Raw genomic sequence first — 26,589 nt, 5'->3', positions numbered from 1 at the left:
TGGTTAATATGGTTTGACATTCAGTTACAATGTCCTGTAGATGCCTCAAGCAGGAAGTTTACCAGGCATGAGAGGAAAAATAAAAAAATAACTGAACTACACTTAATGCTATTTAAAGTGCAGTGTTGTGGTGAACACATGTGCAACAGTGCTGTGTTCCTCCATTAGATGCCATAATGACGTAAAGAAAAAAGGGCATGTTGTGTATATGGTTCTGCAGGGATGTCATTGATAATCGTTAGCTCAATCAAGAATTGTGTTAGTTCCATGAAGCTGGTCCTACAAACAGCACAGACAAAAAAAAAAAAAAAAAAACACGTTTTGCTTGTGCTTTCAGTCATAAAGTTTTACATACTATCTATGACACAGTTCATAATGTTGGTGTCACTTCCTGGTGCAAATGATCTCATTAAGGCAATTTTTGTGCCCGCTTCAAGTGCAGAGTTTGAAGATGAACACTAAACAGCATGAAAAGAATGAGTAGTCGACTTGTGTAAAGATTGCAGGTTGATAGTTGTTGACAATGGTGACAGATGTAATTTACATTTTTACCTGAGATTGTTCCTCATTGACGCAGCTTCATTGTTACCTACCACTCTGGACACAGATAATGATTCCACTCTTTAAAAACTTGAATCTTATAGCAAGTTCTGCTACTGTGGAGGCAGAATTCAAAAATCTGAAACACTCCGTCCTTGAGCATGACACCTTACCAATGAAAGTAAAGTGTCTTGTTCAACACTTAAAATTTACAGAAGGATGCATGAGGATATCAGTGGCCCAGCATGAGGTTACCTAGATGTTCCACCTATTGCTTATATGTGATCCTCAATTCAACACAACTTGAAGCAAAACAGAAAAAAAGCAAGACTCTGTTTAACCACCTAATGACAAGTATGTGGGTGAAAGCTGTTAATGTAATGTACACATTGTATTTTCTATGAGATGTACGTCGCTTTGGAGAAGGTACCAGTTTGGTACCTCAAACAGTAAATGAGAAAGAGGGGTTGTTGATACAACACAAACATAACAAAACGTGGGGTTTTTTCTTTGTGCTGTTTCTAGTGGGGGGAGATTCATGGAGTGAAGTGGGGCCACATGTCATATAATCATTAATATCTCAAAAAGTTGAAGAGATAGAAAAGTGCACAGCACAAACTAAAAAAATAGGCCTGAAATCAAGTGTCTGCGCCATTGTATGGGGGTGGGTGACATCATGTGTAAACAATTATTAATAACTGAAAAAGTAAAAGAGAGAATCGTGATTGAAATGCCACAAAGCGGCATAAATGCAGCACTAAAAAATTAGCCCAAATTCGGGTGTCTGTCTACAGGGTTGCTGAGGGTTGAGTGACGTCACAGTCTGGAAATAATATTTGCTAATATCTCAACAAGAGCAATGGCACAAATTCTAATTTTCACAGCAAGAAAATATCACAAACGTAGCACTAACAAATCAGAGTGTATTCGTGTATGTGTACTGTTTTTTTTGTGTGTATTTCTACTGTTTTCAGGGGGTGCAGCTTCACGGAGCTGAATTGAGCAGGAAGAATGAATGCTGAAATGCTGACTGTTTGTCTCATGGAAAAACAGCAGAACTGGCCAAGAAAAAGCCAATACATTTTATGAATGCATTTGTCAGCATGTGATCATGTTTTTTGTCAAGACTGTGCTGAGCAACTGGCAGATGTCCTCACATACATCTTAAACATACATCTAGGTAAAACTATATCAATAATACAGTCTGTTTACTTAGACTGTATGGAAAACTTCAATTAAGTGGCAGATACTTCCTCATCAAACTATTTCCATTGTTTTCCTGGTTTTCATTTGAATGTTTATTTTACAGCACTTGTTTTGCTGTTCCTTACCTTTTAAAGGGTGGAGGTGGTCCTGAAATATACACCTCTCTGCAGTTATCCAGTAAGAGGTGAGTATGATTTCCTACAGGTGAGAAAGTTTTACTGGCTGCTGTGTAATTTGTTTGGTGTCATATTGTTTATCTTATTAAAGTTTCGTATTTGCAGTGTCCTTGTCACGCCCGCACCTGCAAGCTCAGCGACAGCACCTGTTACCGATTCGCACGGCCAGGTATGCCATGGCAACGGGTGCGGAATCTTACAACGCCTACCTGCTGGGCTTGTGAATTCAGCATCTTGTTCCCTTACACCCTGTTCCTTGTTCTCATTTCTTCTGGTTTCCGACCTCTGCTTGTTCCACCATTTACTGAGTCTTGTTTACTACCATGTAATAGATTTGTAAAAGGGGAAAAAAAAAAAAAAAAACATTTGTGATGGATGTGAATCATTAATAATCTTGTTGCAGTTCAAGTAGGGTATATAAATTCACACTGATCAGTGCCTTTTTCTTATCTATAATTTTTTTGTTGCTCAGGGTACGAAAGACACCCGGCCAACACAGAAAGGAGAACGTCAGGCTGTCAGAACACAAACAGGAAGATGGTTGTCAAAACCGAGCAATGAAGAGTAATGGTCATGAAACTCCTTTTGATGGATACTGCGTACCATGTATTAGTTCAATAAACTTTTTAAAGTACTTTATGACAGCTGTGAATTTAAGAAGCAAACCCGTTTTCACAAATTTTAACCTCGAATGTCAGCAAGTCCTTTTTATATAGCCTTCCTTCTGCATATTTTTCCTTCTGCTTTTTGCTTCTTTCTGTTTAAAACTGCAAGCAAGCAATGCGTTGTCTTACAAACTGAGAAAATACTAAGTTCTTCATGTTATTCCTTTGCTGTCAAAACTGAAAGTGTCTTGAAATGCATAATGCTTGATCTTTATTTTATGAATGAGGAGATAGACAAACATTGAGGATTCATAGTTATCGCTGCCTGGCAGTTGCATAGTATTTACATTAACACAGTACACGTTTTCACCAAACATTCAGTATATCTTACTACCCTGTTGCAGTAATTTAGTTATCTACTTTTTCCACATTTTAAAATATCTAAAACTCAATACATGTGAAATTTTCACCCCAGCATTTTGAACAGATACTTTTTTTTCTGAGGTGTATGCTTAGTTGGAGAAAAACATTTGCTGAATGAATAAATACGAAAGTAAACTGATCTCACTCTGACAACCACAAATGAAATGAGACCCACTCTTTAAAAGACTTCCTGAAAGGAGGCTGTATTTAATTCATATTTACTTTTCATTTATGTAACTGAGCTTTTCTCCAGAGCAACTTATCTGCAGATATCACCAATTTTTACAGCTGGATAGCTTTCCTCCAAGAATTTAGGGAAAGTACCTTTGTTAAGGGTACTTAGCTACAGTCAAGATAGCTGCAGTTATGGCCATAAAGGAAGGGTTATGGAAATAAATATAAAGATAAAGGAGAAATAAAATTTATGATCTCACTGGATAATTATTGTATTGATTTCATCTTTTGAAGTGTGAAATTTTAGATATGTATTTTAAATTTTGTACTGAGTCAAATGGTTAAACTTTTACACTGTACAATGTAATTTTACTTTTACAATGTAATGTTAGATGTAGATTACATTTATCAGATGATTTTTTTTCAAAGAAACATGTAACATGGAGGTGTGACAAAATACCTGACTGGAACATTGGACCAGTACTGGAGCAGGGATAGACAGGACTGAACATAACCACATATGGATCAAGAGTTTGAGAAAGCAGTAACTGCAGTTTGCTAGGAAATTGTAGTTGTGCTTCAGTTCTTTGGTCCTTTTATACTTGACTTAATCACCCCATTGTGAACAGGTGCATGGGTCTAGGCACTGAGTCCTCTGTCCTTATATGTCATGACAACAAGCAGGCTAGAGTCACTAATTCTCTTGAAACATTTTTTCTTCAGACTGTGAGAAGAAACCAGAGCACCTACAGGAAACACACACATCTCAAGTGGGGTCACACCAAGCCAGAGCTTAAACCATCAATAGAGGGTGAAAGGCTGGAGGGGACACACCCAGGATGGGATACCAGTCCATCACAAGGCACCCCAAGCAGGACTTGAACCCCAGACCCACTAGAGAGTAGGCCATTGCCAAACCTGCTGTGCCACCACACTGCCCTGCTGTACTACCCTTCACAACAAATTCTAAGGTTATAAGGACCCAAACGTAGACATTATATCACTATACTTCGTCTTGGAGACATTGGGGGGCCCCTTTCTTCACTGTTATCAGGAGCTCATGCTTAATTCATTCCTTAACTTGTTTTGTTATGCCTCTGTTAAAATGCTCTGTGTCACTGCACGAGACGAGTGCTGTATAAAAGTGAAAACTGTGGCTGTGCTGTTTTCTCTGTCACTCCTCTGCATGTCTCTGACCATTTCTTCATCTTCCTTCAGACCTGCATCATGACTACTAACCTTCCACCTCAACCTCCTTTCAGATCCTCCTGTAATTTAAATTTTCTTTCACCTTCCTACCTCTCATCTGCTGCACAATTCCCTGAGCTGTCCATTAACAACGTTACTAATGTCTTCCTCTCTAGACTCTCTCTGTCCTCTATCATCCAGACCAGCACACCCCAGCTCCATCCCATGGTGATCAGATGTACTACATGATAACCGGACTAAACTCCAAGCTGCAGAACAGCAATGGAGGAAATTAAAGACGCCCACGAACCTGGAAGTTTGCTGTTTCTTCAGCTAAAACTACATTCTTCAAAACAAACTACGGTCTACAGTTAACAATCCACACAGACTCCACCTTGTCTTCCCTCCTCTACCCTCCTCTTCCTCTCTCAGTGTTGATGATTACACCTTGTTTTTCAGAGATGAAATCAACCAAGTCAGTTACAAGTTCTTGACATCTACTTTCCCCGATTATGGTGCACCTCCCTGCGAAGTCACGCTCTCCGCATTTCAGAAACTGAAATCTCCAACCTCATACTGTCACACAGAGCCACCACCTGCTCCCTCAATCTCATCTTTTCACCTTTCCTACAGGACACTTCCCCCCTACTTATCTTTTTTACCTCCAAGATCATCAGCTTGTTGCTCTCCTCTAGTTGCTTCTCATCCGCCTTCAAAACTGCCCTAATTTCACCGTTCTTAAAGGAACCCTTTAACAACCCTTCCCTTTTTTGACTGGAACAGGACAGCAGCAAACTTTAGAATAGGAAACCTGTCATCAACTGTCCCCATTCCTCACCCAGAAGATGTCCTTGATGGTTATCAGTCTACATTTAAAAGTTGGACATTCCACTATGACTGCTCTCTTGGTAGTTTCACATTCTCTTCATTTGGCTACAGCGGTCTCCCTCTCCTTTGCCCTCGTCCTCTTTGAACTGTCTGTAGCATCTGATATTGTCAACTGCCAGACTCTACCTTCCTCTTTTGAATAGTGTAGGATGAAAGGAACAGCACTGAAATGGTTTGAGTCCAACCTAGTGAAGTACAACTAGAGTATTTTACTACTTGCATTGACTGTGCTTCAGGGTTGGTGTATAATGGAGCGAAAAGTTGTGGGGCATCTCCTACATTTAAAAGATGTATTGAAGTGGGGGGGTGTGACGGGCGAGCTTGGTCGGGTCCCACTCTTCGGTGGGTCTGGGGTTCAATTCCTGTTTGGGGTGCCTTGCGATCGACATCCTGGGTGTGTCCCCTCCCCCTTCAGCCTTACACCCTGTGTTGCCAGGTTAGGCTCCGGCTCCCCGCGACTCCACATGGGACAAGCAGTTTCAGACAATGTGTGTGTGTGTGTGTGAGTGTGTGTGTGTGTGTGTAGGTGGTCTGTGATTTCTGCACTTAATATTTCAATTTCCAGTTTTGATATCAAAAATAAATCTTCTGACTGTGTATATCTGTTTAAATGGTTCTCTAACCGCCGGGACACAGTGGGTCTGACTGGGTCCCACTCTCTGGCGGATCTTGGGTTTGAGTCCTGTTGGGGTGCCTTGTGACAGTCTGGAGCCCTGTCCTGGGTGTGTCCCCTCCCCCTCCAGCCTCGTGCCCTGTGTTGCCGGGTTAAGCTCCAGTTCACGCCGACCCTGCTTGTGTGTGTGTGTCCAAAAACCTGTGGGCTACCCTGGATGTGAGGTGGAGGGACACTCATAGTCCATACAGAGTGGACACAGCTACTCGTCCAGTAGCCCAACCCCTCGTCCGCAGTGCTAACCTCGGTGTAGAGGCTGTGATTGACACTCCAACAGCGTCACAGCAGCTTGAGGGAGTTTTCTTCAAACAGGCTGCGGGTCTGAACGACACTTCCACATTTGTTTCGCGTCGCTCCTGTCGCCTCTCCACAGCAGCGCTCTTCTCCCCCACTTGTCCACATCCACCTATCCACGCGTTCAGGTACCAGAGACGTCAGCGAGGTTTTCACTTTGGCTGTTTCGCTCACTGCTTTTTGTTTCTCTTATTTTGTCTGACTTTTGTTCAGTATTGTGTGTGAGTTTATATTTGTTTGTTGGAATGTGTGTGCAAACTGATGTCTGTGGTGTGAATAAATCAGTCAGTGACTAACTCTAAAGCTGTACATACTGTGTATCTTTTTTGTTACAGTTGATACAATTTCAATACAACAGATGTTTTAAGGGAAACACTTGTGCTTTCTTACACCAATGGAAAACATAATATTTAATACATTGTAAATATTAATTTTAAATACACACACACTGTTTTATGCAAAAGTTTGGGCAGCTCTGGCCTGGTCCAATGATATTTAGCTCATTTTGTAAGTGAGAAGAGGGGGTGTGGTGGCGCAGTGGGTTGGACCAGGTCCTGCTCTCCAGTGGGTCTGGGGTTTGAGTCCTGCTTTGGGGTGCCTTGCGATGGATTGGCGTCCTGCCCTGGCTGTGTCCCCTCCCCCTCCGGCCTTACGCCCTGCGTTGCCAGGTAGACTCTGGTTCCCCGTGACCCCATTTGGGACAAGCGGTTCAGAAAATGTGTGTGTGTGTGTTTAAGTGAGAAGAAGGAAGCAGTTGAAACTTAAAAAAAAAAAAAAAAAACCCAACACATTTACTGTTGTGAACGCACAGTTACTTATTTCGTGAGCTGTAAAACATAGGAACAAAGAAAATAGTAATTGTGGCGTGTGCAAAAGTTTGGACACGCTAGTAAGTCAGTGTTAACACCCCTTTGTAAACACAGGAGAGACACGAGTTGACCATGTCTCTGTTTATGGTATGAACGCACTCAATTACGTTTTGATATATGTAGACTGGGGTCTTGTCGTTCTTTGCCTCAGTAACATGCAGAGGTGAACTCCAGATTACAGCAACAGTAATGAATGATGTAGCCTACCGAGGACGAAAGGCTACCGAAGCCTCAATTGCCCTAGTAAAGCTAGCTTTAAAAGCTCCCAAGACTCCTGTTATAATATTACATAGTTAGTTAGTTTAGCTAGCGTAACTTCAGCAGACTTCCCGTGACCCCCCACCCCCCGAATCGCCCCTGATGAGGTTGTAGGTAAGGTTTTTTTCTGATGAGTTTTCCATGCAGATCATGTTTGTACAAGGAACACTGCCCATGGTACAGTACACTGCTGTCAGCCAAACCTGCTTGGAGATCCTTTACAATCATATGAAGGTTTGTCTCTGCCTTTCTGACCAGTGTATGAACACTCCTCTCTCCAAGTTTTCTTGGGTCTTCCACATCTTCCCTTGACTTCCATAGTTCCCCTTAACTACCATTTCTTGGTGACATTACAGACAGTGAAAACTGCAAGCTCAGTTCGTTTTGCAATCTTTTTATAGCCTTTGCCTGCTTTGTATGCATCATTAGCTTCATTTTCAGATCCTCACTCAGTTGCTCAGAGAAACCCATGGTTGCTGAGTGACAGCCCAAAGTTTAGAGTGCCAGGGAATTTATTCAGCTCTGCAGTTGTCAACAGGTGACAGCTTTTCATGGCTATTAAGACTTAATGAAGTTATTACAGTCAGGGACCTTGCAAAAAAGTTTTTATTAATGTACAATTGGAAGGGTGTCCAAAGTTTTGGACATGTCACAATTACTATTTTCTTTTTTCCTATGTTTTTAAGTTCATTTAAAAAAAAAAAAAAACTGTGCAATAAGATTTCCAGATATGTTGTTCTTTTAACACACTGTTTCCCACAGCAGTTTGCTACTTTTCATTTGTATCCTATACTCTGTGTGTGTGTGTGTGTGTGTGTGTGTGTGTGTGTGTGTGTGTGTGTGTGTGTGTGTGTGTGTGTGTGTGTGTGTGTGTGTGTGTAAACGGACTACACAAGCAGTGCAGGCTGTTTCTTCTCATAGTGTCCAACATTCCTGTCCAGGCAGGTCCAGTAAGTGCTCCTGATCCTCACTGACACACAGGAACATGACTGGAGCTCAGAGGTTCATTCTCTTTGGCTGCCTGCTGAAAGGTGGGGAAACTAATTCCTTCAGATGTTATAGTGGGAAACATTTTGATTCGGTGGGTGATTGTGGATTCAGGGCTACAGGTTTGAATTTGACCAGGTTTTTTGTTACATTCCTAAGCAAAATAATTCTTGACTCAAAACTGTTACTAATGTTGGAGTGAATGTGTATATCGGTTAAAACTATCCAGTGGACTGCCTACAAGTCCAAGTTCTACTGTATCATGTATCAAATATTTCCTTAGAATAGATGATATACTGTCTTTCTGTTAACATGCATTGCCTTCATGTGATCTCAGTTTTTCCTTTTCATTAGGTTGTGTCATGACCACTTAGCTCTAGACTTGCAATTCAAATACGAACTGCCTGTGTAGATTTTCCATGGTCTTTTTGTGGTCAAACGGGTTTTCTCCTTTTGTTCCTGTTTCTGAAAAATGGCATATGCATGAATTTCTGAGTCTAAATTGACCTGGTAAGTGTGTGTTAGTGCCCTGTGATGAAGTGCTGTCCAGTCTAGTGTTTCCCTTTTCCCTCTGTTTCCATGCATTGACTCTGGGCACCACAAACCTACCAGGGTAACAGTCACTCAAAATACCTGGTTGGCTCTCTAATATTCCCATGTTTAATGTACTGTATTACTTGTCTGTTATGGGCAGAGTGTGACAAGTGTGTTTTGTGTGTGTTACAGGTGTTTTGTGCAGTCAGTGGTCAGTGTGGGTGCCTCAGAGTGTAGAAGCTCTGAATGGTTCCTGTGTGCTGATTCCCTGCAGTTTCCACATTCCACCAGAGTGGGACAAAGATCTGGAAGAGACAGTAAAAGGAACATGGATAAAGGGCAATATAAGAGGGGAAATTGTGCTTGATTCCAGTGTTTCAGAACAAAAGAAAGGAATTGTAACTGGTGACTTGAATAAAAAGAACTGTACTACAATACTGTACAAAAAATGGCCTAAGAAGTTATATTTCAGATTTGAGATGAAGTCTGTCCAATATACTTTCCCAACTCTGGTCAAGATTAACACCAAAGGTGAAACAGTCATGTTCACATAGATTTTCATCCTTTTTGATGTGTTATACACACTTTGTTACATGATGAAAGAGTAAATCCAGTGTTCAGTGAGGTAATGCAAGTGTTTATTGTTTATAGTTCAGTCACAAGAAGAAAAGCCTTTTAGTTGCTAATCTAATTATCCTGCACATTATAGTGCTCTATTACAGGTTCTTCTATTTTACTCCTGACTTTCTCTACTCTATGATACAGTGGGGCTCTGAATAAATAGAGCTTGTGTACCAGTTCAAAATTGTGTGCCAAAGCTTTAGCTGATTCACTGACAGACAGTGATCAGTAATAACAAGGGCTGCTCTAATTTCCTCAACACCCTGCTCTAGCCAGGGTTCTTTATTGTGTTTCTTTAAAAAATCACTTAATCGAATGTAACAGAACGCGAGCAAGGGGCTCTCGCTTTCTGTTACATTCAATGAAGTATTTTTTTGAGTAAAAACCAATTAGAGGCCCTAGTTAAGTTTGTAAGTAAAGGTCTCAACTGATATTTTTCACACTTATTTCATACCCCTGAAATGTTTGATAAATCATTGTACCAGAAGATTCAGAGAAGTTCACTTTCTGTGTGTGTATATGTGTGCGTGTGAGAGACACTGAACACTATGATCACTGTCATATGTGTCTGATTTTACACTTAGACTTTCCAGCGAGACCCCAGATCACCCCAGACAAAGTGAGGGTGAAGGAGGGGGACACTGTGAGTTTGAGCTGCTCTGCTCCAGCCCCCTGTCCCATACTTCCCCCAACTCTGACATGGACCCCCAGGCTGAATGACAGTGTCAGTGTTACTGAACTGCAGGAGAAGGAGGATAAAACCAAATATGTGTCTTCTGTGTTGAACTTCACTGCATCGTATCTCCACCATAACAAGGAAATGAGCTGCTCTGCAGTTTACTCACTACAAGTGGACAGCAGTGAGAAAACATCCCAGAACAGTTTCATTCTTGATGTTCAGTGTAAGGTTAATTTCTGTACTGTTTTTTTTTTTTTTTTTTTTTGCTTTTGAAGAGGTGGCTGTTTTTATAAAAATTTTAGGAGGTACCATACTCAAGTAATAAAATGGTTATATCCTTGCAGTGTTTTCTAAATCCACGTTCATGTTAGATTTTGCTTAAAATAATAATTTTTACGTTCACAGATTCCCCTAAGAACACCTCTGTCTCCGTCAGTCCTGCTGGTTCACAGTTAGAAGGTGATTCAGTGACTCTCAACTGCAGCAGCAAAGCCAACCCAGCAGTGAAGAATTACATGTGGTATACAGTGACTCACAGTGGGAATAAAACAGTGGGATCAGGACAGGAGCTCATCTTTAATGCATCGAGAGATGGTGGACAGTACTTTTGTGGAGCTCAGAATGAACATGGAACTGAAGATTCAGCAATAGTTGCTCTAGATGTGACATGTATGTCAAACTGGTTACATTTATTCATTTAGCTGATGCTTTTCTCTAATGCAACTTACAGTGTTAAGGTCACAGTTACTACAGGCTTATAATCATCCACCCATTTATACACCTGGGTAACTTCACCAGAGCAATTTTAAGGTAAGTACCTGGCTCAAGGGTATTCCAGCCAGAGGTGGGGATCAAACCTGCAACTTTTGGATCTAAAGGGAGTAGTTCTAACCACTACACTACCAACTGTCCCTCACTTTCAGAAGTTTTCTTACCCTTAAGTGTGTTTTTAAACATGTTGAACACTCTGGTTTCTCAGCACAATGTTTTGCTCAGATTCTCCCCAGATCTCTCCTCCCTGGAGCTGCAACAGGACCGCAGCAGAGATCAGCTGTTCCTGTGAAAGTAGAGGGAATCCCTACCCCACCATAGAGTGGCATCTGTCTGACCGGCTGCTCACTAACTCTACTGACAGAGTCATTGTGGAGGAGCATCTGGGTACCACAGGGCTGAGGAGCTCCATCACCATGCACCAGAAACAGAAAGACACACACACTCTTCTCTGCCTCAGCCGCAACCCTCTTGGCTCCTTTGGTGTCTCTGTTTACATCCCTCCCTATGAGTCTGACTCAGGTAAAGCAAGATACATCTGTGTATTTTTACATGAAGAAAAACAAATCAGCATTGTATGTAATGTAACTATTTTTACTCCTTTTATGGTTATATTGTTCATTATTCAATCAGTTACCTTTTACCATGGTGAAAACAAAAAGGAGAAAAATTTTCTATGAATGCATTGCTTTGTGATTTTTAGTGTCTGTTTATTCCCTGTGTAGTTCTGATTCACATGGTTCCCTCTCTGATTGGCACTGCTGCAGGAGCTACTGTGATGATGCTTGTTTGCATCTTATTTCAACTTTTTCTGTGGTGAGTGTCTGGACTGGTGTAAGGTTCATATTTATTACTGAGTACCTGTTTAGTAACAGAATGCGCACTTAGGATTTGTTTGTTTGTATTATTATGCTTTCCACAGTTTTCATACTGTCTATTAGTAAAAACGCTTATTGTGTTGACTTTACCAGTTTTAGGAGGCGGAAGACCAGGCAGAAGCACAGCACTAGGATGGAGGACTCTGCAAAGGAGTTAAGAGTGATAAACCAGGTGAATGTCACTGTCACTCAAGCGCTGCTGTCCCATCCTGCAGTATCATAGTATATTGTACACACATTTTTTTGTGACATCTACATAAAAATATGAATATCTGCTTTAAATATCTCTTTGTGGATGTGATTTTGGAATAAAATTGCTAACTGGACAAAGATATAATTAAGTCATTGTAATCCACCAACTTTTACATTTTGAATCTTGACTGCTGTGAGGAACTTAGCAGTTCTGAGGGAGAGAGGGAGCTCACTCTACTGCACTGGAACAAAAACCGAGAAACTTCAGGCTTTTTATGTTGGCCCTTTTGTACATGGGACAGCCGCAGCTAGAGGTCTCAACACATCAAAATCTTTAACCAATCCTCTAAATATGTTATATATAGCATCCAAAGAACCAGCCTTTGTCTTACATCTCACTCTACACAGCTTTTGGTGCAGGACTTTTTTCTTAGTTATTTCCTGTCCGGACTTCTGATGTTTTCTGCTGTCTGGCTATCCTGCCTCCTCCATCAAACCTCTCCAGTTGCCACAGAATGCTGCTGCAGAAATTGTGGTACATGCAGTGGATTTGTGGAGAACACTGCATGTGGGAGTGTGAAGATTTGTGGGAGTTGTGGGGGAATGACCAAGGGTTTGGTTTAGTACTTCCTCTTTTTAATTTGGGTTCTTGTACCAGCCAAATGTTCATAAATGCTGCTGTGTAGGAGCATACAATTTGTATGCAGCATGTTCAACAGCCTTTGCACCGAAAACCTAATTTTCAAAAATAATATAATGAACATCAACCTCAATACTTCTTTAGATTTACATTTATTCATTACAGATGCTTTTCTCCAAAGCGTCGTACAGCTCATAGAAAATGCAATGTGTTCATTACATTAGCAGAAGGAGACACATGATTCTTAAGTAGTTACTTTCCACCATATGAATCAATGTACATCACATGAGTAGCTACATAAAACTTAATCTGAGTATCACCAATTCCTAATTATCTTCCTAGTAATGCATATATACATGTATAAAATCTCACTCACACACTCACACACACACACACACACACACACACACACACACACACACACACACACACAAAAACCAGTTGTTCTGAGCAGTGGTGTGGCAAGCCAGAGCCTAACCCAGCAACACAGGGAGCAAGGCTGGAGGAGAAGGGGGCACACCCAGGACAGGACAGCACTCCATCACAAGGCATCCCAGGCAGGGCTTGAACCCCAGACCTGCCACACAGTGGGGACTGGCCAAACCCACTGCATCCCCCCCACCATGGGGTGGCACTGGGGTGTGCTGGTCTATAAGTTAGGGGACAGAAAGAGCCAAGAGTGGAAGATAGGACAGAGAGGAAAACATTAGTAGCATTGTCTGTTGATAGAACTGTGTAGCAGAAGGGAGAGTGGAAGCTATGGCTGTACCATTTTTAATGTTGGAGTTATCATTGTGAGGCATAAAATACGCTTTATTTGGTATTATTAATTCGTTTTAGGAGATACATTTTTACATTAGGAACCTATTTTTTTAACATAGGAAAAGCAGTGATTTCATCCCCTGTTCATGGGATTGTTTTTAATGTGGTCGTTTCACTGAATGAATTAAACTGGTGAAGAGGGGGATGGGTATATTATTTCAGTCATGAAGATAATGTGTCATGATGGCGCACTTGAGCAATTGAAAAATAAACCTGTTTTGTGTTTTTCCCAGAGTCCCTTCAAAGGTGCAGAACAGCTGTATGCCAACAAAGCCATGTTGCCAGGAGATACACAAATCGTGTGTGATGGGAATGAGGAGGATGAAGACGGGGCCACCACTCTCCACTATGCCAACATTGACTTCTCTAGTGTACAGAGCAATGGGAAGGAAAAGGGAGCGGGAGTCATTCGGGGAGGTTCACAAAAAACAACCGACTACGCCGAGATCCGCCACAAATGCCAAAATAACCTTGGAGTCAAGGAATGTAAGACTGAGCTTCAGGATGAGGAGGGAGAGTATGCTGAAGTGCCAGGGACAAGGCCTGGGGCTGAGGGAGAGGAGAAGAAAGGAGGACCACTTCTGAAAATGGAGAACCATCTGTGTGTGACCATAAATTCACCTGAACCCATGGAGGAAGCAACACCTGGGAACATCTACAGAAGCTGACAAGGATCATGTTTCATGGAGGCACCTTTTGATATAGAGGAGAGGAATACAGCTGAGTGTCAGCATATCATTTCTGCTCAGCCTGTGTGCATTTACTGCAAAAAAGGGCACCAAAGAGATCAAAGATGCCACAGAAAGAGGAAGAAGGAAGCCTTAACACAACGATGTTTTAATAAATGTACTGATACAAAATGTTTTTTTTTTTGTTCTCAAAACAATCTTTGTTCTTCATACATGATAAGAATAATACAAATAAAACAGTAAAATTAGTTAATATACTTCTGCAAATTAATTTATAAAAGTTTTCTTTTAAAATCAATTCAATTTAATAAAGCATCATAAATATGCACAAAGAATAACATCTGAAACACATTTATATGACACATTTATATGAATGACATTCAGGTTTCAAGTGTATCTATAGAATTTAGAAGTTGCTCACAATAAATGGAAAACTGAATAGAGATATGAAAGCTATGCTTGTCACGCCCTCACCCGGCAGCTCATTGACGGCACCTGGAGCTGATCAGGGGGCCATGGTATAAGAAGGCATGCCAGACTCTGGTCAGTGTGGAACCTTCCTTGAGCAACCACAGTGATCCCCCCCCACCTCCTGATGATCCTTCCTGGTTTCCTGGAATTTGACCTGTGCTTCATGTTTCTCTTGACCACAATCCTGCTGTTCTCCCCTGGTGATGTCTGCTCTGCGATTGACCTGTACCTGGATTTCCCCGTTTGTTTTTCCCTCTGACTTTTTCTGCATACAACCGACGATGAGCTCGCACATGAGTCCGTTGCTCAATTCTGTCCAGCGGCCATGACAATGCTCTTACATTTACATTTATTAATTTAGCAGATGCATTTTAATTATTATGACTTTCTTTCAAAAGAAAAAAATATATATTTTTTCGTGATGGAAACGAAGTCCGTCAAAAATGCCAAAACTTTCCTTGTAGGGAAGGAAATGGAATGGACTGGTTGTGTGCAGTGGTACATGAAAGTGTCCATGGTGGGATATGCTGACTGAGGGCTTCATTCAAACTGTCCTCTCCTTCTCCTGCTCGAAGAGAATCTTATTGTTGCCCTGCCAGCTGTGTTGTGTCTTTATACTGATGCTGATTTGAACTGTTAGTTAATGTGTAAATGGCGATTCATGGCCTGCAGTCATTGGGGTAATTTAGCTGGGGATAGTGTGGAAGGTGGGAAACCTTATACATTACTGCAGGTCACTCAACTGCTTCTTCAGGCCATCAACTGAAAACCTTAAAATTTGTAATATTCCTCCTGCTGATTTGCTAATATTGTGACTTTTGGACACAAAATGGACAAATGAACATCACGTTCTCTAAAGGACTCTCTTCCTTAAAAAAAGTTTCCTAAAACTCCAATGTGGACACAGTGAACTCATGTCACGTTTCCTCCTCAGTCCTGTATGAGTTCCACTGCACACTTCATTGAGTTTGAGGTAAGAATGAGCTGCTGGTTCAGTATAAACTGGGAATAAATGAATAAAACATGAGAAATTGATTTTTACATTAAATGTACCTAGCAAGTGACAGAACAGACAGGATTTATCTCATGTTAATCATTACCCTGAAGGATATATCCTTTGGTTTGGTAGCGAACAGAATCATTCATCTGTTTAAAAATTCAGCAAAGTTTCTGTATGTCAGCAGTGGAGAAATAAGACAGATCAAGAAAAACATGCATAAAAATAACATGTAACTTTTAATGTCGAGCTCAGAATTACTTTGATGTTACCCATTGTTTCCTTACACACACACACACTTTCAGAACCGCTTGTCCCAGACAGGGTCGCGGGGAACCAGAGCCTACCCGGTAACACAGGGCGTAAGGCCAGAGGGGGAGGGGACACACCCAGGACGGGTTTCCTTACACTTTGAATTTTAATATGTGTAAATATGAATTCTTATTTGTGTCCTGTAGTTTGAGTGCCTTGGAATTTTCCTCCGCCTTGGAAACTACTTGAAAAAACTTCCTCTTTCTATGTCAAAAATGGGTGTAGAAGAACTTCTTGAATATAAGCTCAGTGATCTGACTATAGTCTTGAGAGTGTTGTTAGTATGATTGAAAAAAATCTTGTAGTTTGAGCAAATCTGAACTTGGATGTCGCAGGTTCTAAATCCTACTGTCGTACCCATGAGCAAGGTACTTACCCTGAGTAGATAGTTACCCTGGCGTATTAATGAGTAAATTATGATAAGCAAGAAGTTGATTTTGAGAAAAGTGTCAGAAAAATGAATAAATTTACAAGTAAAAACATTGTTTCCACTGGTGGGTTTTGTCACATCCACGCCCGCATCACCATCAAAAGTACCTGACACAGATCAAGCACCAGACACCAATCAGTACACGCACCCTTAAAAGACCCTCCTCTGCTTCCGTTTCGTTGTGGAATCTCGCTGAGACAACCGTCCCTCTTAGCTCCTGCTCTTCCTCATTCTTTGTTTCCTGTATCCGTTCTCCGGAGTTCAACCCTTCGCATCGTCCGCTGACCACATCCATGGATTCTCGCTCTCACTCTGACCGCCAATCAATCAACTCTTTCCCCATCCCCGACAAGGTGAACTCGCCTGACCCCTTGGTTCCTGACAAACGATCCTGCACTTTCAATTCAGTTTTTTTTTTTTTATAGAGCGCTCTTCTCACACAGTGACACAGGGTCCAGTCGCCCTGGCATCTTTGGTTTCGTGTGACAGGATTTAATTCCTCATGAAAACACTTTTGTTCCTTGTTAATTAAGGCCCTTTTCCTTGACAGGGAAAACACTGGCGCTAAAGGTGGACACTCTCCCTACGTTGCTCTACCTTGCGCAGGTGTACCCCTTGCCCATGATGCAGAGAGGCCTTATGAAAGACGTTTTTGATCAGGTATGAGTACGTGAGGAAGTAGATCATGTATCTTCCGAAGGAAGACAGAGGGAGGGATGTCTCTTTCTGGATTGTCTCTTTCTCTCCCAGTGATGTAACCAATTCCCAGCTCTGATTGAGCATCCCCACCAATACTTTGCACGTCTTTGGTTGGCCCTTCCAATGCACCAGTCGGTGAAGTCCTGGTCCAAAACCAGCATGGGCATACCTACGTGGTGGCCATGAGTGGCCAGTGCCACCCCTGATTGAAGCTTGGCCACCCATCTGGCCACCTCTCTTGTGCAAAACACACTGAAAACACTGATAGGTGACTTTTTTTCATCACTCAAAGTTCTATGAAGCACAAGGTCTGCAGCGCTATTAAGCTGAATAGCTGCGTACTACCCACACGGCATAAACGACCTTTGTGTGTGGGAGGCTAAGAGTGGTAAAACTGAATTTTGGTTGTGTTACTCCAGCAAAATCCAGGGCAAGTGAGCAACTCAAAAGGATACGGGTGATTAGGTGAGTAAAATCAGTTGTTTACCAAGATTTCACTACCATCCTTTTCGTGAAAGTTTCTTAAAGTTGAGGTACTGCAACATTTCATCTTGAGAAAGAAATGTTAGCTTACCATCATTAATCACGTAATAACTTAACTAATGTTAGCTAAAGTTACTACAACTGCTAGCTAGCAAATTTTTAAAAATAATGTTGCCACATACACTTACATTATTATGAGTCTGTCACTGTCTTTTGTAAGTAGCTCACACATTGTCTGAAACCGTTTGTCCCAAAGGGGGGTTGCGACAAGCTGGAGCTGAACCCAGGAACACAGGGCAGAAGGGGGAGGGGACACACCCAGGATGGGACGCGAGTCCATTTCAAGGCACGCTAAGCAGGACTCAAACCCCAAACCCACCAGAGAGCAGGACCTGCCAAGCCCACTGCACCCCGCTTGTAAGTAGCTATTAAGTTTCATCATAAGTGTTTCTTGATAGGTGTGTTTGTCTAAACTGTAGAAAGGATGAAAAGGAAAGCAGGGGAAGGGAGGAAGATACATTCCTTTTTACAAACTGAGGACTAGTACCAGCAATACTGAAAATGACAAAGAAGCAGGGGGACTGAAAGCCACAAAGAGGGACGAAGCAGAGGAAATGTCTGCTGCTAAGAGAGACAAGGAAGAAGCAGAGATACAGTCAGAGAGCTTGTGGAGAGCTCTGCAGAGACAACATAGATCAGACCAGAATCAGAGATTAGCAAAAACACTTATGTGTTTTACCAGGTATGTAGGTTACATAAATTGTATCTGCCAACACAAAAAAAAAAATCCAATATCCAATTTATATCATTAGCATCTAAACATACAAAAAATATGGAATAAGAATTGTACACACACACACACATTTTCAGAACCGCTTGTCCCATACGGGGTCACGGGGAACCGGAGCCTACCCGGTAACACAGGGCGTAAGGCCAGAGGGGGAGGGGACACACCCAGGACGGGACGCCAGTCCGTCGCAAGGCACCCCAAGCGGGACTCGAACCCCAGACCCACCAGAGAGCAGGACTGCAGCCCAACCCACTGCGCCACCGCGCCCCATCTAAGAATTGTATTAAATTATATTATAATGTTGTTTTACTGACATTTCTACTTTCTGTCACGTCTCCATCAACCAGCACATCGGCAACACCTGCTGTTCCGTGATGGGAACGGGAATAAAGAGGGACGTCGAGGAGAAGATTATGCGGAACCTTGTTCAGTGACCCGGCTTTCCAGTTGGATTGTGTTACGTGTTACTCATTCCGATCTTGACCTTTGTATGTTTACTCTTTGACCACAATTCTCGCCTTGTCCTTTGAACTCTGTTGACCATCGCCTGTCCCACGACCTCTCTCGTCTGTCTTCTATAATAAACGATTTGAAGAACTCCGTGCTTGAGTCCGTCATCGTGTGGAACGAAAACATGACACTTTCACACCTTTGCTGGGCTGGTCCATAACTTAAAAAAATCTGTTTAGTGCTTTGGTTGGATCTCATTTGTATTAATAAAATATTTTACTTCAGTGGTTGTAAGAGTGCTATTCTTACACAATGCCACCCTGCCCTGGAGCCGGTCCTACTTAAATAAGGGGATGATCATGAGATGTGTCATTTCCTGGATTTTAATTTCAATTTTACTCAATTCGTTTTGACTTGCAGTGGGAGAATGAAGTGCCAGCTTTATATTGGGAATAATATTTATTTTACTGACAATGTTTTATTTCTTTTCATGTAATAATTATTTGTTATACTAATACTTCTGTTGTCACTTTCATTTTTATTGCGACTTGGTAGGAGGCGCTGTTGCGCAGCGGGTTTTGTTGGCTCATGCTCTCGGGCTGGTCTGGGGTTTGAGTCCTGCTTGGGGTGCCTGGCCATGGAACAGTGGGCCAGCTTTTTACCCTCTCACAGATAATTGAGGGGGCATGGGAGTTCGCTAATCCAGTCTATATGTGTTTTGTGGACTTGGAGAACGCCTATGACAGTGTTCCCTGAGAAATTCTGTGGGAGGTGCTTAAGGAGTATGGGGTGCTAGGGCCACTACTGCAGGCCATTCGGTCTCTGTACACACGGAACGAGAACTGTGTCTGCATACTCGGCACACCTCGATTCAGCTGCTCCCGGTCTACAAGCAGAAACTGAAGCGAGAGGAGCCTGTGACGTGCACTGTGCAGCGCTGGACACCGGAAGCGGAGGAAAGGCTCCAGGACTGCTTTGACTCCGTGGACTGGGACATGTTCAGAAACTCATCCTCTAATCTGGACGAGTATGCCACAGTGGTCAGTCCGCTCATTCTCCAACCAAAAACCATGGATAACCGTTGAAATCCGAAATAAGACCCGTGCGCGAACTTGTGCATTTCAGACCGGAGACTCGGACGCGTACAAGAAGAGCAAGCACGAGTTTCGCAAAGCCATCGCCAGCGCGAAACGGGAATACAGCAGGAAGGTGGAATCAGAGAGAGTTTAACTGCACTCAAGACGCACGTAGGTTGTGGGAGGGAATCCAAACTTTAACAGATTATAAACCACAGACCCGGACATTGACAGGTACCACTCCGTCTCTCCCTGACGAACTGAACGCGTTTTATGGCCGCTTCGAGCTCGCAAACAAAGACCCTCTAGTGCAAATCCCTATAGTGCTGAATGACCCCAGTCTCACCATCTCTGTGGCACAAGTGAGAAAAACTTTTAGCCTAGTCAACACCCGCGAAGCTGCTGGTGTGGACGGAACTTCAGGGCGAGTTTTAAAAACATGCAGTGAGCAACTGGCTGCTGTCTTCACGGACATATTTAACAGCTCCTTAAAGCTCAACTGTACCCACCTCTTTCAAAAATACCACCATTATCCCTGTTCCTAAGAAGAACAAAGTGAGCTGCCTTAATGACTATTGCCCAGTGGCATTGAACCCCATTGCAATGAAATGCTTTGAGAGGCTGGTGCTGGGACAGATTAAGGACACCATCCCAGACACTGCAGTTTGCCTACCGCCACAACAGATCCACTGAAGATGCAATATCACACACCCTTCACACCACTATGGCTCACCTGGACAATAAAAACTGCTATGCAAGGCTATTGTTTGTGGACTATCACTCGGCATTAACACTGTCATCCCAACCAAGCTGATCCACAAACTAATAGGACTGGGACTGAGTGCCACATTGTGCAATTGGATCCTGGATTTCCTCACCAACAGACCCCAGCGTGTGCGGATTGGCAGTAATACCTCCTTCTCACTGACCCTTATCACTGGCACTCCACAGGGAAGCGTCCTAAGCCCGATGCTGTATTCCTTGTTCACACATGGCTGTGTGGCCAGGCACAGCTCCAATACCATCATAAAGTTTGCTGACGATACCACCATTGTGGGTCTGATCACCAACAACGATGAGACTGCCTACAGAGAGGAGGTGAGGCTCCTGGCAGAGTGGTGCCAGGACAACAACCTGTCTCTCCATGTCAGTAAAACTAAGGAGTTGGTGATTGACTTCAGGAAACAGGATACGGTTTAGGCACCCATCTACATAGGAGGGGACATTGTAGAGAGGGTCAACAGCTTCAAATTCCTCAAGGTCACCCTCACTGCCAAACTCACATGGACTGAGCACACAGCATCAACCATCAAAAATGCCCATCAGTGTCTCCACTTCCTCAGGCGTCTGAAGAAAGTCAGGATGTCCACTACAGTCCTCACCACTTTCTACAGGTGTGCTGTGGAGTCCGTCTGTGGAGTCAGTCCGATGTATTACACCCTGGGGTGGCAGCTGCTCTATACAAGACAAGAAAGCCCTACAGATGGTGGTCAAAACAGCTCAGGAAATCATCGGCACACAGCTACCAGCAGTCTAGGACACCTACACAACACGCTGCTTCAGAAACGCGATGCACATCATGAAAGATCATAGTCACCCCGCACGGGCACTTTTCTCTTCTCTGCCGTCTGCAAAGCGGCTCAGGTCTATTCGAACCCGCACTGCTAGGTACAGGAATAGCTTTTACCCCAATGTTGTAGGAGTATACAACAATCACCAGTGTGCCACCTTTAGTAACTAGAGTTGGACTGCTCCTTCCTAGCATATTGGTAAATTACACTGTCACTTTAAGCATTCGCATTCTCACTCTCTCATTCTGAGTTTTGTGGCTGGTATTATTGTTGTTACTGTTACCGTTATTTATTGTCATTGCTATTAGCATTACTCACTGTCATTGTCATTGTTTTGTTTGTGCAGTATTCGTGTTGTCTCTGTCTTGTATGGAGTCTGTGGAGAAGCATTAAAGAAAAATTTCATGATACTTGTACACGGTACTGGTACCTATGACAATAAACTTGAAACTTGATTAAGTCAAGCCGGTTCAATGTGGGTGTTGAACTCCACCAAGGTTGTGCCTTGTCTCCACTCCTGTTTGTGGTTTTCATGGACAGGATATCAAGGCGCAGCCGAGGTCAGGAGGACATTCTACATGGGAGTCGGAAGGTAACGTCTCTGCTTTTTGTGGATGACGTTATCCTTTTGGCATCATCACATGGTTGCCTCCAACATACGCTAGAATGGTTGGCAGCCAAGTGTGAAGCGGTTGGGACTCAAAGTCTGAGTCCATGGTTCGCTCCTGGAAAAGGATGGCATGTCCCCTCGAGGTAAGGGGAAAGAATTAAGTATCTTGGGGTCTTGTCTTGCAGTTGCTGTACCAGACTCTAGTGGTGAAGGGGGACCTGAGTCATAAGGCAAAGCTGTCATTGAACTTTGATGAACTCTGGATAATGACCGAAAGAATAAGCTGCTGAAATGAGTTTTCTCCGCAGGGTGTTGGGACTCACTCTCTGTGATAGGGTGAGGAGTTCGGACATCCGGGAGGAACTCAGAGTAGAGCTGCTACTCCTCCACATTGAGAGGAGCTAGACTGAGGTGGTTCGAGCATCTGAAAAGGATGCCCCCTGGGCACCTCCCTTTGGAGGTAAACCAGGCACGGCCGACTGGGACGAGGCCCCGAGGTCAGCTCAGGACCTGCTGGAGGGATTATATCTTACAGTTGGCCTGGGAACGACTGAGGATCCTGCAGGCTGAGCTGGAAGAAGTTGCAGGGGACAGGGGCAGCTGGGCCTCTCTGCTCTCCCTAATGCCACCGCGACCCTAGAATGACAAGTGGGCAAGAAAATGGATGGATGGATGGATGATCTGTATGCAACATGTCGCTGCCGCAGCACACACTAAGTCAACAGGTATTACTCACAAAACCTCCTCTTCAAAAATCATATACTGAACATCGACCAAAAGTACTTGTTTAGCCATGCATTTTGAATAATTTATTGAAATATATTTCTTTTTGTCTCATTCATATTTCAAACAGCTCTTAGCATTGCAGGTATCTGATAATAAGATGTACGGAAAGTGTTGTAGTTCTGATAGCTATAGTTATTTTTCTGAATCTTTGCAGACAATTGTCTCTGTTGACGGGGGGGCGCGGTGGCGCAGTGGGTTGGAGTGGGTTCTGCTCTCTAGTGGGTCTGGGGTTTGAGTCCTGCTTGGGGTGCCTTGCGATGGACTGGCGTCCTGTCCTGGGTGTGTCCCCTCCCCCTCTGGCCTTACGTCCTGTGTTGCCGGGTAGGCTCCGGTTCACCGTGACCCCGTATGGGACAAGCAGTTCGGAAAGTGTGTGTGTGTGTGTCTCTGTTGACAAGAGATAGTGGAAATGGGAATTACAATGTCTGGTCGAAAGTAAAGGGGAAATTTTTAAAAATAAAAAAAAAACAAGAAGGATATGTTTGAAATCCTTTTGCTTCCTGGGGAAAAGTTGTGCCAATATTCTTTGAAACAAGATCCACAGGACCAATTCAGGCTGCTGACTTGGACCTCCGACACATTGTCACTGTAGCAGTTTTGTTTCTCATATGGATCACTTCTCCCTCCTAAGGTACTAGGCAGGTAACATGTCAGCAAGCGGTTGAACTATACCATGGCTTAGTATCTCAGGTGTGTTGTGGGTCCATGGTGCTGAAGTCCATCCAGGTGAAGGTGTTTCTGAACAGCCAGCTGGTCTCTTTAGGAGAGATACAGTCATATTGCTATATCACCATATCAGACAGTAATAGCAAAATGAAGTTAACTAATGGTGCGGCACTGTGGAGCAGCGAGTCCCTTTCCTTCCTCATAACATCAAAGCGGTTTGGCCATAGGTTTGAGTCCAACTCAGTGCACGTGAAGTTTGAGTGTTCTCACTGTGTCTGCGTTTGTTCCCCCCCACAATCCAAAGGGATGAGTTTCATCTGAATAGGGGAATGTAAACTGCCTGTAGTGTGTAAATGTGTCAGTGACTGTCTACCCCAACTACTTTTTACGCCTGACCCTTGTGAAATTTGCTCCCCACTGTCCTGACCCTGACTTGGACAAACAGTTCACGAAAATGAGTGAGTAGAAAAAAAAATAAAAAATTGGAGGAACTTCAATTGGTGGTGAAGGTTGGTCAGCATGAGAAATCAGATGAAAGAAAAAGACGTGAGGAAGAAAAGCATAAAAAAAAGAGAACTGCCAAAAAAGGACATTAAGTGAAGCCAGCTCTAATATCACAGTGTCCCATAAGCCTTCGCCTTGATGATTCATAAAAATGTTCTTCTCTCATGGTTTATGAGCTGGAGTCTGAAGGTGACACCAGCAGTTCAAAAATCACTCATTCATACATCAGTGGAACACACTCTCTCTGTCATTTAAGCACTATGGGTGAACCTGAACAGCATGCCTCTGGACTATGGGATCACACCCCGTACAAACACTATGAGAACATACAAACTCCACACAGACTGAGCAGGGATTGAACACGTCCCCTCATGCCTCCCAGGCACTGTGAGACAGCAGCACTACTCAATGTGCCACCCAGTAGTTTGTAAACCTGTTTTTTGTTAAATAAACATCAGTAATTTGATGCCCTCACAAAGATTTTTCCTAATGCAGTCGTTTCACAGAATGAACTAATATGGTCAAGCGAGGGATGGTTATATTATTTCAATAATGTAGAAAATGTTTCATAACGGGGCACTTGAGCAATTGAAAAAGAAAACCGTTTTGTGTTTTTCCCAGAGTCCCTCTCAAAGAGGGGAAGAGCTGTATTCCAACAAAGCATGCTGTCAGGAGACATACAAATCATGGGTGATGGGGATGAGGAGGATGAAAACGGGGCCACCACTCTCTACTATGCCAACATTGACTTTGCCAGCATCCAGAGCAATAGGAAGGAAAAAAGAGCAGGAGTCATGCAGGATGGATCACAAAAACAAACCGACTACTGATATCTGGCACAAACCCCAAAATGACACTGGAGTCAAGGATTGTAAGGATGAGCCGCAGGACAAGGAAGGAGAGTATGCTGAAGTTCTGGGGACGAGGCCTGGGGCTGAAGCAGAGGGGAAGAAATGAGGACCAGTAGAGAACCATTTGGGTGTGTCCTCAAACCCAGCTGAATACAAAGAGGAACCAGCACTTGGGAACATCTACAGAGTTGGACAAAAGATTGTGTTTCATGGAGGCAGTTCTTGATACGGAGGAGGGGAACACAGCTGAGTGTCAGCATGTCTTTTCTGTTCAGTCTGTGTATATTTACTGCAAAGAAGGGCACAAAACAGATCAAAGATGCTACAGAAGGGGGAAGAAGGAAGCCTTAAAACAACTACACATGTACTGATACAAAATGGTTTTTTTTCTCAAAACAATCTTTGTCCTGTATACATTACAAAAACAAAACAAGCAAAAAAAGCCTCACGTTATTTAATATACTTTTGCAACATAATTTACGAAAGTTCTTTTAAAATCTTATCAATTATAAAAACCATCATAAAGGTCCACAAAGAATGATATTTCAAACTTATTTAGATGAAATATCATTCAGGTTTGAGATACTCTGTCCAGCATCACATTGCTTTTTGGTGTCACCATGGACTAAAAGGGCAAGCAGCACTGCAGTTGTTAGAGCTGCTGTTTTTTTGTGTCCAAAGGTCTCAAGCTTGAGCCTAACCTTAATCGACAGTACACTTAATCCGTTTTTTAAGCACTAGCATTGAATTTGCTGATGCACTATTACTTAAACTGACAAAAGCCACCCTTGGTGAGTTTAAACAGCGCCCCTTACCAAAGTATCAAGCTGGAAGACTGGAATCCTCAATATGAATACAACTTATGATTATATGTATATTAGCGCATATTTTGCATACTTATTTAATTTTGGCTGTATTTTTGTAGTGTAGGGCTAGGGGGTGAGATGGCACAGTGGGTTGTACCGGGTCCTGCTCTCCGGTGGGTCTGGGGTTCGTGTCCCCTTTGGGGTGCCTTGCGACGGACTGGCGCCCTATCCTGGGTGTGTCCCTTGCCCCTTCCAGCCTTATGTCCCGTGTTAGGCTGCGGCTCAGGCTCCCCGCAACCCCGTATTGGTCCAACCCACTGCGCTGCTGCGCCCCCCTGTAACACCAGTAACAGTTACTCATTCTCAGAGAGCACATTTAGCTTAGCATGACGCAGCGTAAACTCACACACGCGTTTCACAAAAACAGTGGAGTTACGGCTGAATAAATAAATACAGAGATTAAATTTAAAGCAAGTACACATCTTAACCAATGTCTGAAAGGACTTCACAACTTAAAGTTATTGCTTCCATGCCGGGCGTGGAAAACACACAGAACTCAAACGCTTCGACCTAGTCACTAGTGCATCATGGAATTACCACACGTAAAACAATCGCGCATCAACATATTGTAACGACCCGCGTTACTGATTTAATGTAAATAGTTGCATTGTGGGAAATCTGTAAATAATGTCTGTAACCGCTGGGGCCACTTCGGGGGGAAATGGTGGGTTGACTGTGTCTGGCACTGTATGAAGAGAGCTTAGGGGTGCTAAGGCAGGCTAGCTGGCTGTAAGCACAGGTCCTGGAGGAAAAGGGGTCCTCGGACCGAGAGTATTGTTTCCCTTGTGCTGATGTTCGAATAAACCGCTCGTTATGAACGCTGCTTCCGTGTCCTTCCTCGCTCTATCCAAACCCACGGCGCTGCGCGCCACAGTATAAAGAGGTTCCGCAATCGCGCCTTAGGCATCAAAACAAAGGTT

At 43.1% G+C, this 26,589-nt stretch overlaps 1 protein-coding gene across 1 annotated transcript; it reads left to right on the top strand.

Moving 5' to 3' along the window:
* Positions 1-6,203: 6,203 nt before the first annotated feature.
* Positions 6,204-14,239, top strand: LOC108919092 (sialic acid-binding Ig-like lectin 10). Its single transcript, XM_018726858.2, has 9 exons — positions 6,204-6,295; positions 8,236-8,325; positions 9,008-9,346; positions 10,021-10,338; positions 10,521-10,784; positions 11,112-11,408; positions 11,612-11,702; positions 11,858-11,936; positions 13,652-14,239. The coding sequence occupies exons 2-9, from the start codon at positions 8,280-8,282 to the stop codon at positions 14,084-14,086; spliced, it is 1,869 nt and encodes a 622-aa protein (XP_018582374.2). The 5' UTR covers positions 6,204-6,295; positions 8,236-8,279; the 3' UTR covers positions 14,087-14,239.
* The last annotated feature ends 12,350 nt before the right edge of the window (positions 14,240-26,589 follow it).

The sequence above is a fragment of the Scleropages formosus genome, chromosome 18 (assembly GCF_900964775.1).
Source record: "Scleropages formosus chromosome 18, fSclFor1.1, whole genome shotgun sequence".
Taxonomy (NCBI): domain Eukaryota; kingdom Metazoa; phylum Chordata; class Actinopteri; order Osteoglossiformes; family Osteoglossidae; genus Scleropages; species Scleropages formosus.
The sequence above is the reverse complement of the archived record's forward strand: the minus strand, read 5'-3'. Positions and strand labels throughout refer to the sequence as shown.